This window comes from Serinus canaria, chromosome 27 (genome assembly GCF_022539315.1).
Source record: "Serinus canaria isolate serCan28SL12 chromosome 27, serCan2020, whole genome shotgun sequence".
Lineage (NCBI taxonomy): Eukaryota > Metazoa > Chordata > Aves > Passeriformes > Fringillidae > Serinus > Serinus canaria.
The window spans coordinates 5,293,013-5,306,354 of NC_066340.1; the positions used below are offsets into that span (position 1 = coordinate 5,293,013).

Here is a 13,342-nt window from a genome sequence, read left to right on the forward strand (position 1 = left end):
AAGATGTTTGGTGGTGTGATGAGGTCCTGTACACGTTCTTGGTTTTTCCCTCCCAAGCGTGTTAGGAGTTGATAGAGTTAAAAAATAGATACACTTCAATGATTCCCAGCTTGAATTGCTTGTGGCAGTGCCAGAAACAAATCAGCGTGATTTCCTCAGTGTTTTCAGTTGGTGCTAGGGCCTGAGTGCTCTGCGGTGACTTGGGGTGAAGTCACATGTAAGGGTATGTATCCTGACTTCATCTGACACGGGGCAGGTATGTCTCTGCCCTTGACTAGATGAAATAACAGTCAGTTACTGAAGAAACTTTCTGCTGTTTGGCCACCAGCTGTACCAGGTTCTCCACAGACATCTTGCAAGGTGCCTCCCATGGCAAATTTTTCCTGCAGGCGAGGAAGCGTGCACCAAGTTGAGTCAGAGGTGAGGTGATCTGCCCAGGCCACCTCTTTGTCTCTTGGGATTTTAGACCCATCTTGCTTGATGTGCCAAGCTGGCAGGAGCTCTGTTTGAGCTTTTCCGTACTTGGGCATATGTTGGGAAGCAACAGTCAGCCAGGTTTGTCTCTTACTCCATGGTGTTGGCTTCCAGGTAAGCTTGAAATTTGGAGAATAGTTAGATAACAACTCCACAGGTAATCCTCTGCAATCTCTACTCAGAAATGGAATAGGTGCCTTCCAACCACGACTGTGAAATCTATGTGTACAATCTTGGAGAATTTCCTCTGTGTTGACTTGGCTGTTTTAGATTGTGTTCAGGTACATACTGACTCCTTCCCCTTTGCTACCCTTTAATTAGAGTGCTGAATCTGAAATAGTCAAAGAATATAGTGTGTGTCTTCTGTTCTTAGGTATAACTTTCACTTTACTGCTTCACTGAAGGTATTTGAGATGTTTTGCATCCCATAAAACTTTCCAGATAGTTTTCACTCAGGAGCTATAAAGCTCCTGTCCCCAGTGGGTACTAATACATCAGTTTATCAGAAACAAAAGCTTGTGCCCAATGTTCTTGCTGTCAATCTGTTACAATATTTTAATATGAATACCTGTGTTTTCTGTCAGGACCACTTTAGAGCCTGCAGGTGTTGTCTTTGTCTGCTGGTGGTTTTGTGTGCTCATGAAGGATCATAAAGTTGATGCTCCCACTAAGGACTGGGATTTAGTGTGGGGTTTTTTTTTCTTAAGCCTTTTTTCTGTGTAAGCTCTCCTGCATAGAGACTGCCAAAGAGTATGCTAAATTCAGCTATAAATGTAAAATTCACAGGACACAGAGGATATTTTAGGCTGTTGAGAGTTACCAGTTTATGCTCTTCAGAGCCCTGTGCTGGCTGACCGCACCTCCTGTGCTGGAGGAGCCCACCATGCAACAACAAAGTGAATAATGGAGAACATTTTTGCCCTAAATGTCAGCATGCAGGGGATCAGTTCTTCTGAGACTCAGCAGGGGGTTACACTGGGACTTTAGTGCTGACTATTTGAAACATTATCCATTTGTCTTAAACATGGTTTATGGTGATTTTTCCCTGCAGTCTGACCTCACAATGGAAAAAATATCTGCACTAGAAAACAGTAAGAACTCCGACTTGGAGAAGAAGGAGGGGAGGATAGATGACTTACTAAGAGTAAGTATTTAAAGTGGGACAACTCTTCTGAATGCTGCTACTCAGAGGTACTTAGAATGTTTGTTCCAGCTAGGCTGCAGAGCAGGGGCTTGTATACCAGGTGTAGAACCAGCACCTGCAAGGTAAAACAAATCCAATGATCCCTTACCACCAGGATAATTGTCTGGCCTGTGGACACTGTTTGGGCCTGCTTGAACCTAAGCAGTATCTGGTTATACAATGCAGCTGTTGTAGCTCAGTGGTTTGTGTCCTCAGCAGTGCTGGCCTCCCTGTTGCACGCTTATGTATTTTGCTGGTTAACCTAACAGGTTTTTCTGCAGAATTCACAGAATCGTGGAATCATTAAGGTTGGAAAAGACTTTGAAGATCACCAAGTCCAACCATCAGTATAACACCACCACGTTCTCACAAAACCATGTCCTCAAAGTGCCACATCTGCATGTTTTTTGAACACTTCCAGGGATGGTGACTCCCTTTTCCCTCCACCCAGCTACTCCCTTCTTCTAAGTCCTGAGGAGCTGACTCTGCCTTCTGTTTGTCAGCATGTTCACTAGCCTCTCAGTAGCCTGGGAAGTCGTGTTCTGAAATGCTCATTGAGAAGAATCAGAGACATGTATAGAGATGAGAATATCTTTTGGCCAAACCAAAAAAATAAAATCCTTGACCCATTAGTATTTTTCAGTAAAAGATAAATACCTTCAAATCAAGGATCTTGTTTTAATGGAGGAGTTCTAATTGACTTAGCTTTCATCAGCTGGGAGAGGCAGCTCTTGTAAAGTGTTGAAAAGCATTAGAAAGCACATTAAAGGAAATAGAGGGAAGGCTTTGTGTGTGTCTGGTCTCAGCACCTGAAAGAGCTCAGTCAAGCTTATTGGAGACATGGGGCACATGGGCTTGTGGGAAACAATCCATGAGGCAGGAAATAGTTGGAGGGGGTTTCTTTTTAGTTATTATTTTTGCTTTTACGAGACTATTAGTTGGAAGGGAAATGGTTACATTTAACTCTGTTAATGGAAGTGGTTGCACATACAGTCCTACTGCATGCTGTGGTGGTGTGAACCAGCAGCTGCCGCTGGGAGCAGTCTGTGTAGAAGGGCTGATGGAAAGTGACTCAAACAAGAATTTATGTGAAAATACAGAGTTCCCCCATCCTTTTACTCTGCCAATATTGTGTCTAAAGTGGGAGGATAGTCCAGCAATGACTAAGCTATTTTGAGGCTTTGTAGCTGTGGCAAGGTCTTAAATGCTTAATGAAAAAGAAAATCAAAATACTTTTGCTTATCTTTAGTCTCTTTGTACTTCAGTTCCTTATGTGTAAACCAGGATAACAGAACTTCTAGAGGGGTGTTAAGGTGTGAGTGAGTTAAAAACTTAAAGAGTTTGTCTTGGATGTTTTGCTAAACAAAACCTGTTCTTTTATCCTGCTGGTTTGCTGCCTTTAATCTGATCCCCGTGGCTCACTGGAGAAACTTCATCCTATATGATGCATAGTTTGGCTCTTCTGAGTGGTTTGAAGTCACAGGCTTTGTTCTCTGTTCACTTTTAGGCCAACTGTGATTTGAGACGGCAGATAGACGAACAGCAAAAGATGCTGGAGAAGTACAAGGAGCGGTTGAATCGATGTGTAACGATGAGCAAGAAGCTTCTTATAGAAAAGGTGAGCAGAGGACATCTCTGCAGCCACAGTTCATGTCCTTGAAAACATCTGTCTTCTTAGCAGTAAAAACCTGCTTCTGTTGCTTCAATCATAAAAGATAACTGGAATTCTGTCTTGAATTACTTCTTTGCAAACAGGAATGTAATCCAAAACCTGAAGTGGTTCACAAATGTTCAGATTTGGTCACTTTCCACAGTGGCAGTGTGATCTCTTGCTGAAATGAAAGAGCTCTAAATGCAGCAGGCATTGCTTGATTTGGAAACCCATACACTTGAAAAGCAACGTTGTGCAGCTCTGGGAATGCAGGAGCAGCGTCCCATTGTGCAGTGGAATTGCAAATAAGCTCTGGGACATGGGCAGGTGATTTAGACCTTTCAAATGGCAAAGTTGGAGGATGTTGCTTACTGTAACACTGAAAACAACACACTGGGAACAGTGTCAGCTTCACCAACATGCAGCCTGGTTCATTACGGAAAGATTTCCAGCTTTCCTGATGGTTAAACAGTGTGGGGGTTTGTTTGCTCTTTCACCTGTTGGCCAGTTATACCTATTGTTTGTGGGTACTGGATGGGCAAAACTACTCGGGTGCTGGCTGGGACATGCCGTCTGTTTGAATTGATTTTGCCACAGAGCTGATTGTTCTTGGCTGAGCAGGGCTCCCCTCTCCAGAGTGGTGACCTAGCTGAGATTGTGTCACTTCTGGACATGTACAAGACAAGGACTGAGCTGGCTGATCACTGTATTTTAGTCTTTATAGTGATTCTAGGTACATTTTGTTTCTTCATCTCCTGAATAAGGGCCTGGTGAGAGCTGGGCCTGCAGTCTATCTTGGCTACTGATACAAAGAGACAGTTTTAATCCTACTGCCAGGCTGATCTCAGCTGATCATAGGATGGGTGAGCTGCCCAGGCAGTCATCAGGAGGGAAGAGTGAGGCTGAAATGTCATGATGGAGGTGAACAAATGCCTGCCAGACCAGTGTGAAGCACCAGCAGTAATTTGGTCAGTGATATTCAGCTGGGTTTCAGATAATCAGAAGAAATAATAGAAAGTGGAAAGAATTGGTGGTGATTTAAAATGCAGCACAGCTCTTAGCTAGTAATTTATTGCTTGTATTTTTACATGGCTTTTTTTTTTGCTTTCAGTCAAAGCAGGAGAAGATGGCATGCCGAGATAAGAGCATGCAGGATCGATTGAGGCTGGGGCACTTCACCACAGTGCGGCACGGCGCATCCTTCACCGAGCAGTGGACAGATGGCTATGCCTTCCAGAACCTCATCAAGTGAGGACAAACACATTGTCTTTAACTTCAGAGGCAGAAATGGAAAAAAACCCTAGCAGTTGTGTGTGGTGTCTTGCACGTCAGAATGTGAGAATGGTGTGACTGATGCACAGAAGGATCAGATAGGAACTCCTGACAATGGGGAACATTGTCACACTGAAGTGAGAAATCCATTTCCACTGAAACTTAGAGAGACTTGAACTGGAATGAAATGGTTTGAGTTGGCTTCTGGGCCAACTGTTATTACCTGTCAGGAATCCTCAGTGCACCCACCTGGCTGTGTAGTGCTTGGGGTGGAGGGGTGGACCAAAATCTCACCTATATTGTGAGGCAGTCAATTTGATTTGCATCTTTGCATAAATTAGTCAAAGAAGACTAATTAGCTTGCACTTTTTTCTTTTTTTTCCCTTAAGTAGAAAGCATAGAAGCTTGAAAGAGAAAATCCGTACTATTTAACTTGTTTTGCCTTCTGGTAACAGTGATCAAAGGGCTGCAGAAACCTGGAAATGAAGATCAGAGACCATTTATGCAGGATGTTAATGGAAATATCCAGTTAATTCCCACCTAGACCTTTAAGTAGGACTTGGCAAATTAATTGCACTAGAGAGTTACGTGCGATCCTTTACAATCACACCACTTCTCTGTAGTCTGATAGGGAGGTGCAGCTCTTGTTAGGCACAGATTAAGGACTTTATAATTCTTCCTTTGTTTATGCTGGAAATCATGGAAAAAGTACTTCTGGAATACTTACCTGCAGTCTCAGTCCCTTTTTAAAAGGAAATAGGTAAGCAAATGCTTATGTCATTTAGACTTGAAATTTCAAGAGTGCTTTTGTCTCTGTAAAATGTTTGAGATAGTCTTTTCATCATGGAGGAGTGACAGTTCCTTAGTGAAATCGGGAATGATGTTGGTTATATTCCAGAGAATTTAGGATAGCTTAACTGTACTTTTGAAGTGTAAGGATACTTTCTCAGACTTCAGGAATAGTTTTAACAGGAGATTTTGAGCAGAGGCTTTTAGGAAAAAGTGTGCGGAAAGTTAGTGACTTGCCATGGATCCTAGGTTTCCATGGGATTCGCAAGTCCTTTGGATGTCCTCTGCACGAATTAAACCTTTCACTTACTGGAAGATTTCTGTGAGCCAGGAAATGAATCCCATTTTACTTAAAAATACCTTTAAAACTCTGACTCATCGTATTTGGCACATTCCCCTTTTCTGTACAAAAATATTTTGTTACAAATCTTACAAGTGCAACTGATTTGAAATTCATGGGTTGAGTCTGGTAAGAACAGATGCTGAAGACAACCAAGTGTACACCCTTAGTTATCTGTCCTGTTTTTTCTCCTCTCTGCTTTTCAGGCAACAGGAAAGGATAAATTCCCAGCGGGAAGAAATAGAAAGACAACGAAAAATGTTAGCAAAGCGGAAGCCACCTGCGATGGGCCAGACCCCTCCAGCAAGCACCGAGCAGAAGCAGCGCAAGAGCAAGACCAACGGAGCAGAAAATGAAACGTAGGTTCTGTGGCCTTCTTGGTGCATGGCAAAGCCACATGCTTTGATTAGAGCACGAAATATCCCCTGGGAAATGGAATCTTGCCCTTGCTTCCAGGCCTCACTTCATCAATGAATGTTGTGGAATTAGCCTGGCATTCAGAAACATCTTGCTCCAGTTCTAAGTAGCTTTCATTGACGTAAAATAGGGATCATTGCTGAATCCAGACTTTGTATGAGCTTAACTTTATTTTTTTATGAGTCCAGTAATTTTTTCAGTGTTCTGTTGTGGTTAGGTTTGAAAAGTGGACTCTGATTTTAGTGCTGTAAGTTCAGAATCGATATCAGTATCAGGGTATGCATGGTGCGGTTTTTTTTTAAGGAAAACAAAATTGTACACATTTAGAAGCCTTGCTTTCTGTATATTTACTGTAGAGAATTAGGAGTTAAGAGTTTTGAAGCAATTCCTTTGGGATGCTGAAGCAATAAGATGCTCTCTATAGAGACAGTGCATTGAGCATTGGCCTGTTCTCCACAACAGTTCTTCACACATAGGCAACTCAGGGAAATGGTGGAAGTGCTACTCTTCTCATGTTTTGTTTTTTTGGGGGTTTTTTTCCCCTGCCTCTTTTGAAATTATTGATGCTCTAAGAGACTTGATAGTCTTCTAGAGTAAAGCTGGGGCTTGAAAGAATTTTAGAACATTATTTTTTCAGAAGCTTTTGTGAGTTGGAAATACATTCAGTCATAGACTTAGCCCTGCCTTCTCCTAGTTCCCTTTATAGATGTCCTTTTATTGCTGTAGGCTAATACCATAACCCTCCTTGACACTTTTCATTTTTCATTATTAAATCTCCTGGGCTTGACTTGATCTCAAAGTTCCAGAAGCCCTTTGAATTCTTGGTCTTAATCTTTAAAAGGACATGTGAAGCAAAAGCTCCCACTGTCTTCACAGTCTCAGCAGAGATGGCACAAGGCTGTGTGAATCCTTATATTCAGGGTGCCCTCAGCTCCAGGGCTGTGCTCCCAGACTGGGATACAGGTGCCTGCAGATCAGATGGGCTGTGTTGAAGAGAGCTGTGTGCTTTCTGCAAATAACTAAGTTGGTTGGAGACATTTCCCCCTCATTCTGGCCAAGGGAGCCTGAAAAGAACTAAATAAAACATTAAAGTCATCCTTCTTATTGCCAGGTTTGAACTGGGAGGAGCAAATGGAATGTCTGTTCATGGATATTTTGAAATATTGCTCTTCACTGTGGCTACCTTTCACTTCCAAAGGGCAGGATGAGCTTTCCCTGGTTTTGTGGGCTTCTTTTTCTCCAGCAGTCTGGTGCAGCTGTAGCGTGACTTATTCTGGAGACATGGCAGCACAGGTCCTGGTGAATCCTGGTCATGTCTGTGATGCTTCTGCTTGTGCTGTGAGCCTGCCTTGGCATAATCCAGCTTTTCCATGCTCTGCTAGGAAGCCTTTTGGGCTCCCAAGGCTTTTGCTCTGTTTCTTACTAGTTTATCATTCTTCACTGATATGTTTTAGGGTGATATTTTTCTGGTTTAGAAAAGCTTCTTGTCAGGTACTTGATAAAAACTGCTTGCCAGGGTATGGATATGGTTCATGGAGTGTTGTAGCTTATGAGAAAATACTGGTGTTTTTGCAAGTCAGCTGTAGCAACTGGACTGACTGATTACTTGCTTAATCATTAGTTATCCATTAAGTGCATTTGTTGGACCATTGTGTATCAGGAACAAAATTTTATCACCTCTGGTGGGAGGCTTTTCATTGTGGAACTCTTACAGAGGCTGATTTTTAAGCAATTTAAATATAAATGTTTCTAAAAGTTGAATGAGAAGCAGACAGCCAAGTTCTTTTTTGATTTTTGGTTCCTCTGTGGTTTATGGTTGTCTTAAAAAGGAGAGGAAGGTCCTGTGATGCAAATTTAAACACAAGCTCTCCCAAAATGAGTTTTCTAGCCTGTGAATGAGAAAAGAGTTTTCATTCAGGAAGATTATTCCACTGAGGCTGGTTGAGATTCATTAGGGCAGCCTTCAGCTGTGCTAGAGGTAGGTAGGGTGTTTCTAGCATGTTTCTGTGAAAGAGGGCAGTGTTTGTCTCAGAGATATCTTGAATTTTGTGATGGCTGCTGTGACAGACAATTATTTTGGGCATTGTTAGCCTGGTGGTGCTCGTTACATCTCTGCCCTAATGAGTTGGCTGATGGTGTTTGTTATTTGTGCACAAACATATGTGCAAACATTGTTGCTGGTTTATTCAGTTTACTCTGTATTCCTTACACAGCAACAGCAACCGAAGAATCACAGAATCACAAAGACCTAAACTCTTTGGATGGTCTTTCAGATCTTCTGAATCTAATTAAAATTCATTCTGTGTGTGTGAATTAGAATCATAGAATCAGAATATCCTGGGTTGGAGGGGACTCCCAAGGATCCTCAAGTCCAGCTCAGGGCTGTCAGCAGTTTTACAAGAAATAAGACAACATTGACCATCTTTGGTACTGGCTTTGTTTTTTATGTATCTTTAATTTGTAATAAGCCATTCCTTCTGCTCAAGATTCTTTTACAGGGAGCTTGGCTTATGAGTTTTTCAGGTAATAACTGCTTTAGGCCTTGTTTCAAGTACCTGAACTCTCTGCATTATCAACAGAGGGAAGTTGGGACTTTTCAAGATGAGCACTTGATGAGCTCAATGCTCTCACCTCTCAATTTTCTGAGTAAGGTCGCCCTGCACAGCCATAGGCCTCTGTCCCCCCTTGAAAGAAGTTGGTGTTGATGCTCTGGAGGTCTCCTGCACTAACCTTGTGTGAAAGTACTGTGTAGAGCATAATTGGTGTTGCAGAAATCCTCCTGGGATATGCTTTGAACTCAATTTAGGTTTAGAAGAAGATATTTTTATGCTGTCACATGCGGGTTTGTTTACAGAATGAACAGATGCAATTGATAAGCATGTCATAGCTTTATGTTCACATATGATGCTTTTACCAAATTCCTTGTTGGTAGTAATGAGATGGTTATTATAGTGATAAATTTTTCTAGTCCTAAAAACTCAGCTTGTCGTTGCATTTCACTAGTGATGGGTTCTGTCACTGTTTTGGTGTAAGGCTTTGCTTTGTCCTACATAGCATGCTTGGCATGGAAAAGAGGTGGAAAACATTGTGAAACTTCTTTTGACCTCCCTCCTAGAGCAGAAATTTTGCACATAATTTACTATCAATAAAATAGGGATTATTCCCCTGATCCCATTGCTTCTCCTAGCTACATGTGAGGTCGAAAATATGATAAAGTCAATTTCCAGAGGTTCCCCTGGAAGCCACTTGGCAGAACCTGAAACAGGAAAAAGTTCTGAATCCCAGGTCATTGCTCTGTTCGCAGTGGCTGTGTGGCCAGGTGTGCTTCTAGTCTCAGAGTGAATTGCTGGATTGAATTATCCAGCTTTTATTACAAAGAAAAATTTGAAAATGAATCAGTAAAGCAAACTTTACATGGAAATATAAGAAGTGGGATATTTGGGCGTCACTTTTCTATATTTAGATTATGGTTTAGCTGTCTTCTTTGAAAGTCAGTCAGTAGCCTATATAGGTGTTATTAGGGACTTGAATTTGAAACTAATGGATATTGTTGAGATTTAAGGTTTTGCTCTCCTTTAGACTGATTATTAAAAAATATAGGTTGAAGAATTTATCTAAAAATTTTTTTGCTGGCTGTTGATCTACTCTGTGGAGTTGTTACTTCCACTGGCAATGTGCATTCTGTGGATTGTTCACTTTTTGCCATTTGGAAGCCTGATATGTTGAGTCTTCCTTTTTCATGCAGGTTAACGTTAGCAGAATACCATGAACAGGAGGAAATCTTCAAACTCCGACTGGGTCATCTTAAAAAGGTAAGAACTAGTTGCAGCAAAGGCTTTTTGTGCAGTATTCTGTGAACAAGAACATTTCTCTGTAGAGGTCACTACTCATTTGATAATCAAGAGGGTTTTACACTTGAAAGGATTAGCCAGAATTTTGTAATAATTTTTTTGGGGCGGTGATTTTCACAGATGTTCTTTGCTTCAATAAATAGCTTTCTCTGTCCTGACAGTTAGGATTTCATGCAGAAATTCTACTTTTTTGATACATCTTCTGTCACTGTGACCTGTCTGGTGGTGGACTCTGAATGTATATAACATGAGGGAACAGTAAGGAATGGACCAAGGGAAGAAAATTATGAAAACACAACAAAAAAAATGCAAGTCATTGACTTGTTCAGTTCTTTGCAATATTGAGTAACCAGTGTTATCACTCCAATAGAATCTCTTGGGCTGTTGCAAATCAGTCCTGTTCAGGCAGCGGCCTTGCACATTTGTTCTTAAATACCTTGGCCTCGGTAGAAACTGTACCTGCAGGTGAGGTTATATTTAGATTAGCTGTTGGTTACCTTGAAAGTGATTGCAGTGACCTATAAATAAGTTTTCTGGAACACTTCAACAGATGAAAAAGTGGGGAAAAAAGTAGATGTCTTCTGCCATTTCCTGGTTAGGTGTGATCTTTGCTAAGGTCAAGGAGTTTTCTTTTGGAAATGAACCAAAGAAGTAAATGTCTTGCTGAAGTGCCTCTTCCTTTCTCAGGTGGTGCTCGAGCTCTGCATTTAGTTTTTTTTTCCCGTAACCTTGACACACAAGCTGAATTCAAGGCCTCATTAATGTGTCTGTACTCCTTGTTATTTTCTGTGGAAGGGAAAGTTACTGCACACCCAGAATCTGCTGGCGGTCTGTCTATTATGCTTTATTGACCTGTGAACAAAGAGAAGTGACACAGGCAAGAGAATGCTGCTGGCATGCTGGCTCTCTATTAAGGTCCCGTATTGCTTCAGGGGATTAACTGCAGGTCCATCTATGCTGGCATAACATTGCCACCCTGGAATGGAGGAATCCATTTGGAAATGGACCTTAATAGAAAATGAAGTAATGTGCTGGTATCATGGCATTGTCTGAAGCTGTGCTTATACTTCTCCACTTTTGGAAACTGGCTCATTCTTTATGTCTAAAAATAGAACCAGTTGGAAAGGGAAGGAGTGGGGTCACAAGACAGATGGGTAACAATGTCCCCTGAGTCACATACACAAATTGTACTGCTCAGAGAGCACGTTTGAATTGAGGTTTGCAGCCCTGGCCACAGTGATCTGTATTCTCATGTCATTTTTGAGGACACCAGAACTTCCAGCTAGACAAACACTATGTCAGAACTTCCACATGGCATTGAGGAACACTCTGACCTGTTTGAGCTGTTTCCACTAGTAGAATATAATGTCATTCTCTCACACTTCCCATTTTGTCCACATGCTGCCCTATCCCATATGTCATCATGACATCCCTGCTCTAACTGCTGAGGGCTGTCTTCTTTCTCTTGTCCCACCAGAACTGAAATTCCTTCAAAAACAGGTGCATGGCACTTATTTGGGGAAAGAGCAAGACCACAGCAACAAGACTTCTTAATTACAGAAAATGTTATCAACAAGGAGGTGTAAAGATGTCTCCTCCTGTCTGTGTAGGTGTGAACAGAACTGCCCAGTCAGTTTCCATTCCTGTTACTTGCCACATGACTGCAAATTGACTCTGACCATCTCTCTGATCTCCCAGACACGTTTTATGCCAATAACCTCTTCAAAAGTGGAATTGCATTTGTGTTTCCATAAGTCAGGTGGGAACACTGCCTACAGTACCTTACAGAGTGTTGTGTTTCCCTTTTGGTTTTTCCTTGTGCAGGAAGAAGCTGAGATCCAGGCAGAACTGGAACGACTAGAGAGGGTTAGAAATCTGCACATCAGGGAATTGAAAAGGATACACAATGAAGATAATTCACAGTAAGCACATGGGATTCAGGGATAAGAACTTAAAGTAATTTTTTATTTGCTCTTTTCATAACGAGAAACAATCTTTTCATAATCTCTTACTTAATCCTTTTTACATTGATTTTATAATTCAATAGTCACTTAATTGTGGGGTGGTACAGGTATAGCTTGAAGTTCATGTAAGACAGGCTTCTAGGTTCATCAAGGTACCCTTAAATAGTCTTTCATTAGTGCAGAGTGATCAAATAGCATCAAATTTGTCAGTCATTAACGCAATTATATTTCTTTGCCTGAAAGTGAAAACATCATTTCTTAGCTGTGCAGTAGCTGTAATTTATTATGCAGAGGAGGTCATTATTTCTGTCTTCTTAAACTGTGTCTTTCTTACCAGATTTAAAGACCATCCAACGCTAAATGATAGATATTTGTTGCTACATCTTCTGGGTAGAGGTGGCTTCAGTGAAGTATATAAGGTAACTTGGAAATGGCAATGTAGTGTAATCTGGATCTGCAGGAAGCAGAGTTTTTACACCTGTTTTCTCAATGCTGTACAAGTTAAGAAGGGAAGAAAGGAGTACAGAGCTCATTATGCATCTGGCTTGTATTAGACATCAGAGTTGAGATTTTCAGGTGTTCGCCTTGTCCTCAGGGTCAAATTTCCTTGAAACAAGTGTCAAAAAGTGTTGCACCAAGTCTTCAATTTTTGTTAGGACAGAGAAGCAAACCTCTTGTTTCTTCAAATGCTGCAGTGGCTAAGCCTTACTGAGATGGCACAGCAAGACTGAACATCTCTGTAAATAAGTGAAAATAGCTCCAATAATAAGAGCAAAGCCTGTGCTTCGTGGGGATATAAGGCTCTTGTGCCTCTTTTTCTTGGGCCTTCATTTTACCCTCTGAAATAGCAGACTGGGGACAGTGTGTGTGTGTGTGTTTGTGTAGTTTTGGGAATTCCTTGGAGCTGAGAATTCCTGGTGTCAGCACTCTTAACAGCCAAGACCTGGGATACTTTGGTGCTTGTTATTTGACTATTACCATTAGAGCTATTCCACTTCTCAGTATTCCCCATTTGTACTTAGAAGTTTGGAATTCATGTTGAATTTGGCTAGAATGGAAATAATTGTGCCAGTGCAAATATTGGAAACTTCATGGTGCTTTATTGCTTTGATGCGGCACAAAAATAGGAACCTAAACTAAGGGGACTAGACTGCTCAGATCGGGCGGGGTGGGGGGGGGAAGTGTGAGCTGTGCCTAAGTACTTTGAACTGCTTTGCTGACTAAGCAGGAAGTTTTGGCTCCACAGATAAAAGCAAAGAGGGCATGAGTGTTTCCTACGTGCCTGCTCTTAAGAGTTGTAACTGTTATTAGAACAAAGAAGTGCTTAGCCCTTCTTCTTGGCCAATCTATTAAGCATTAGGAATTAAATAGACAACTTTTGAGATGAACACACACTATGCC

General features: G+C 41.5%; 1 protein-coding gene across 13 annotated transcripts in view; it reads left to right on the forward strand.

The window, feature by feature from the left end:
• TLK2 (tousled like kinase 2) overlaps positions 1-13,342 on the forward strand; it is a 44,135-nt gene that overhangs the window by 20,108 nt on the left and 10,685 nt on the right. For all 13 annotated transcript variants that reach the window (XM_030231300.2, XM_030231299.2, XM_050985585.1 and 10 more), the window contains 7 exons: positions 1,526-1,618; positions 3,165-3,275; positions 4,420-4,556; positions 5,916-6,068; positions 9,872-9,938; positions 11,802-11,899; positions 12,279-12,360. In XM_030231300.2, coding sequence (XP_030087160.1) covers positions 1,526-1,618; positions 3,165-3,275; positions 4,420-4,556; positions 5,916-6,068; positions 9,872-9,938; positions 11,802-11,899; positions 12,279-12,360 — 741 coding nt within the window. The remainder of the gene's footprint in view (positions 1-1,525; positions 1,619-3,164; positions 3,276-4,419; positions 4,557-5,915; positions 6,069-9,871; positions 9,939-11,801; positions 11,900-12,278; positions 12,361-13,342) is intronic.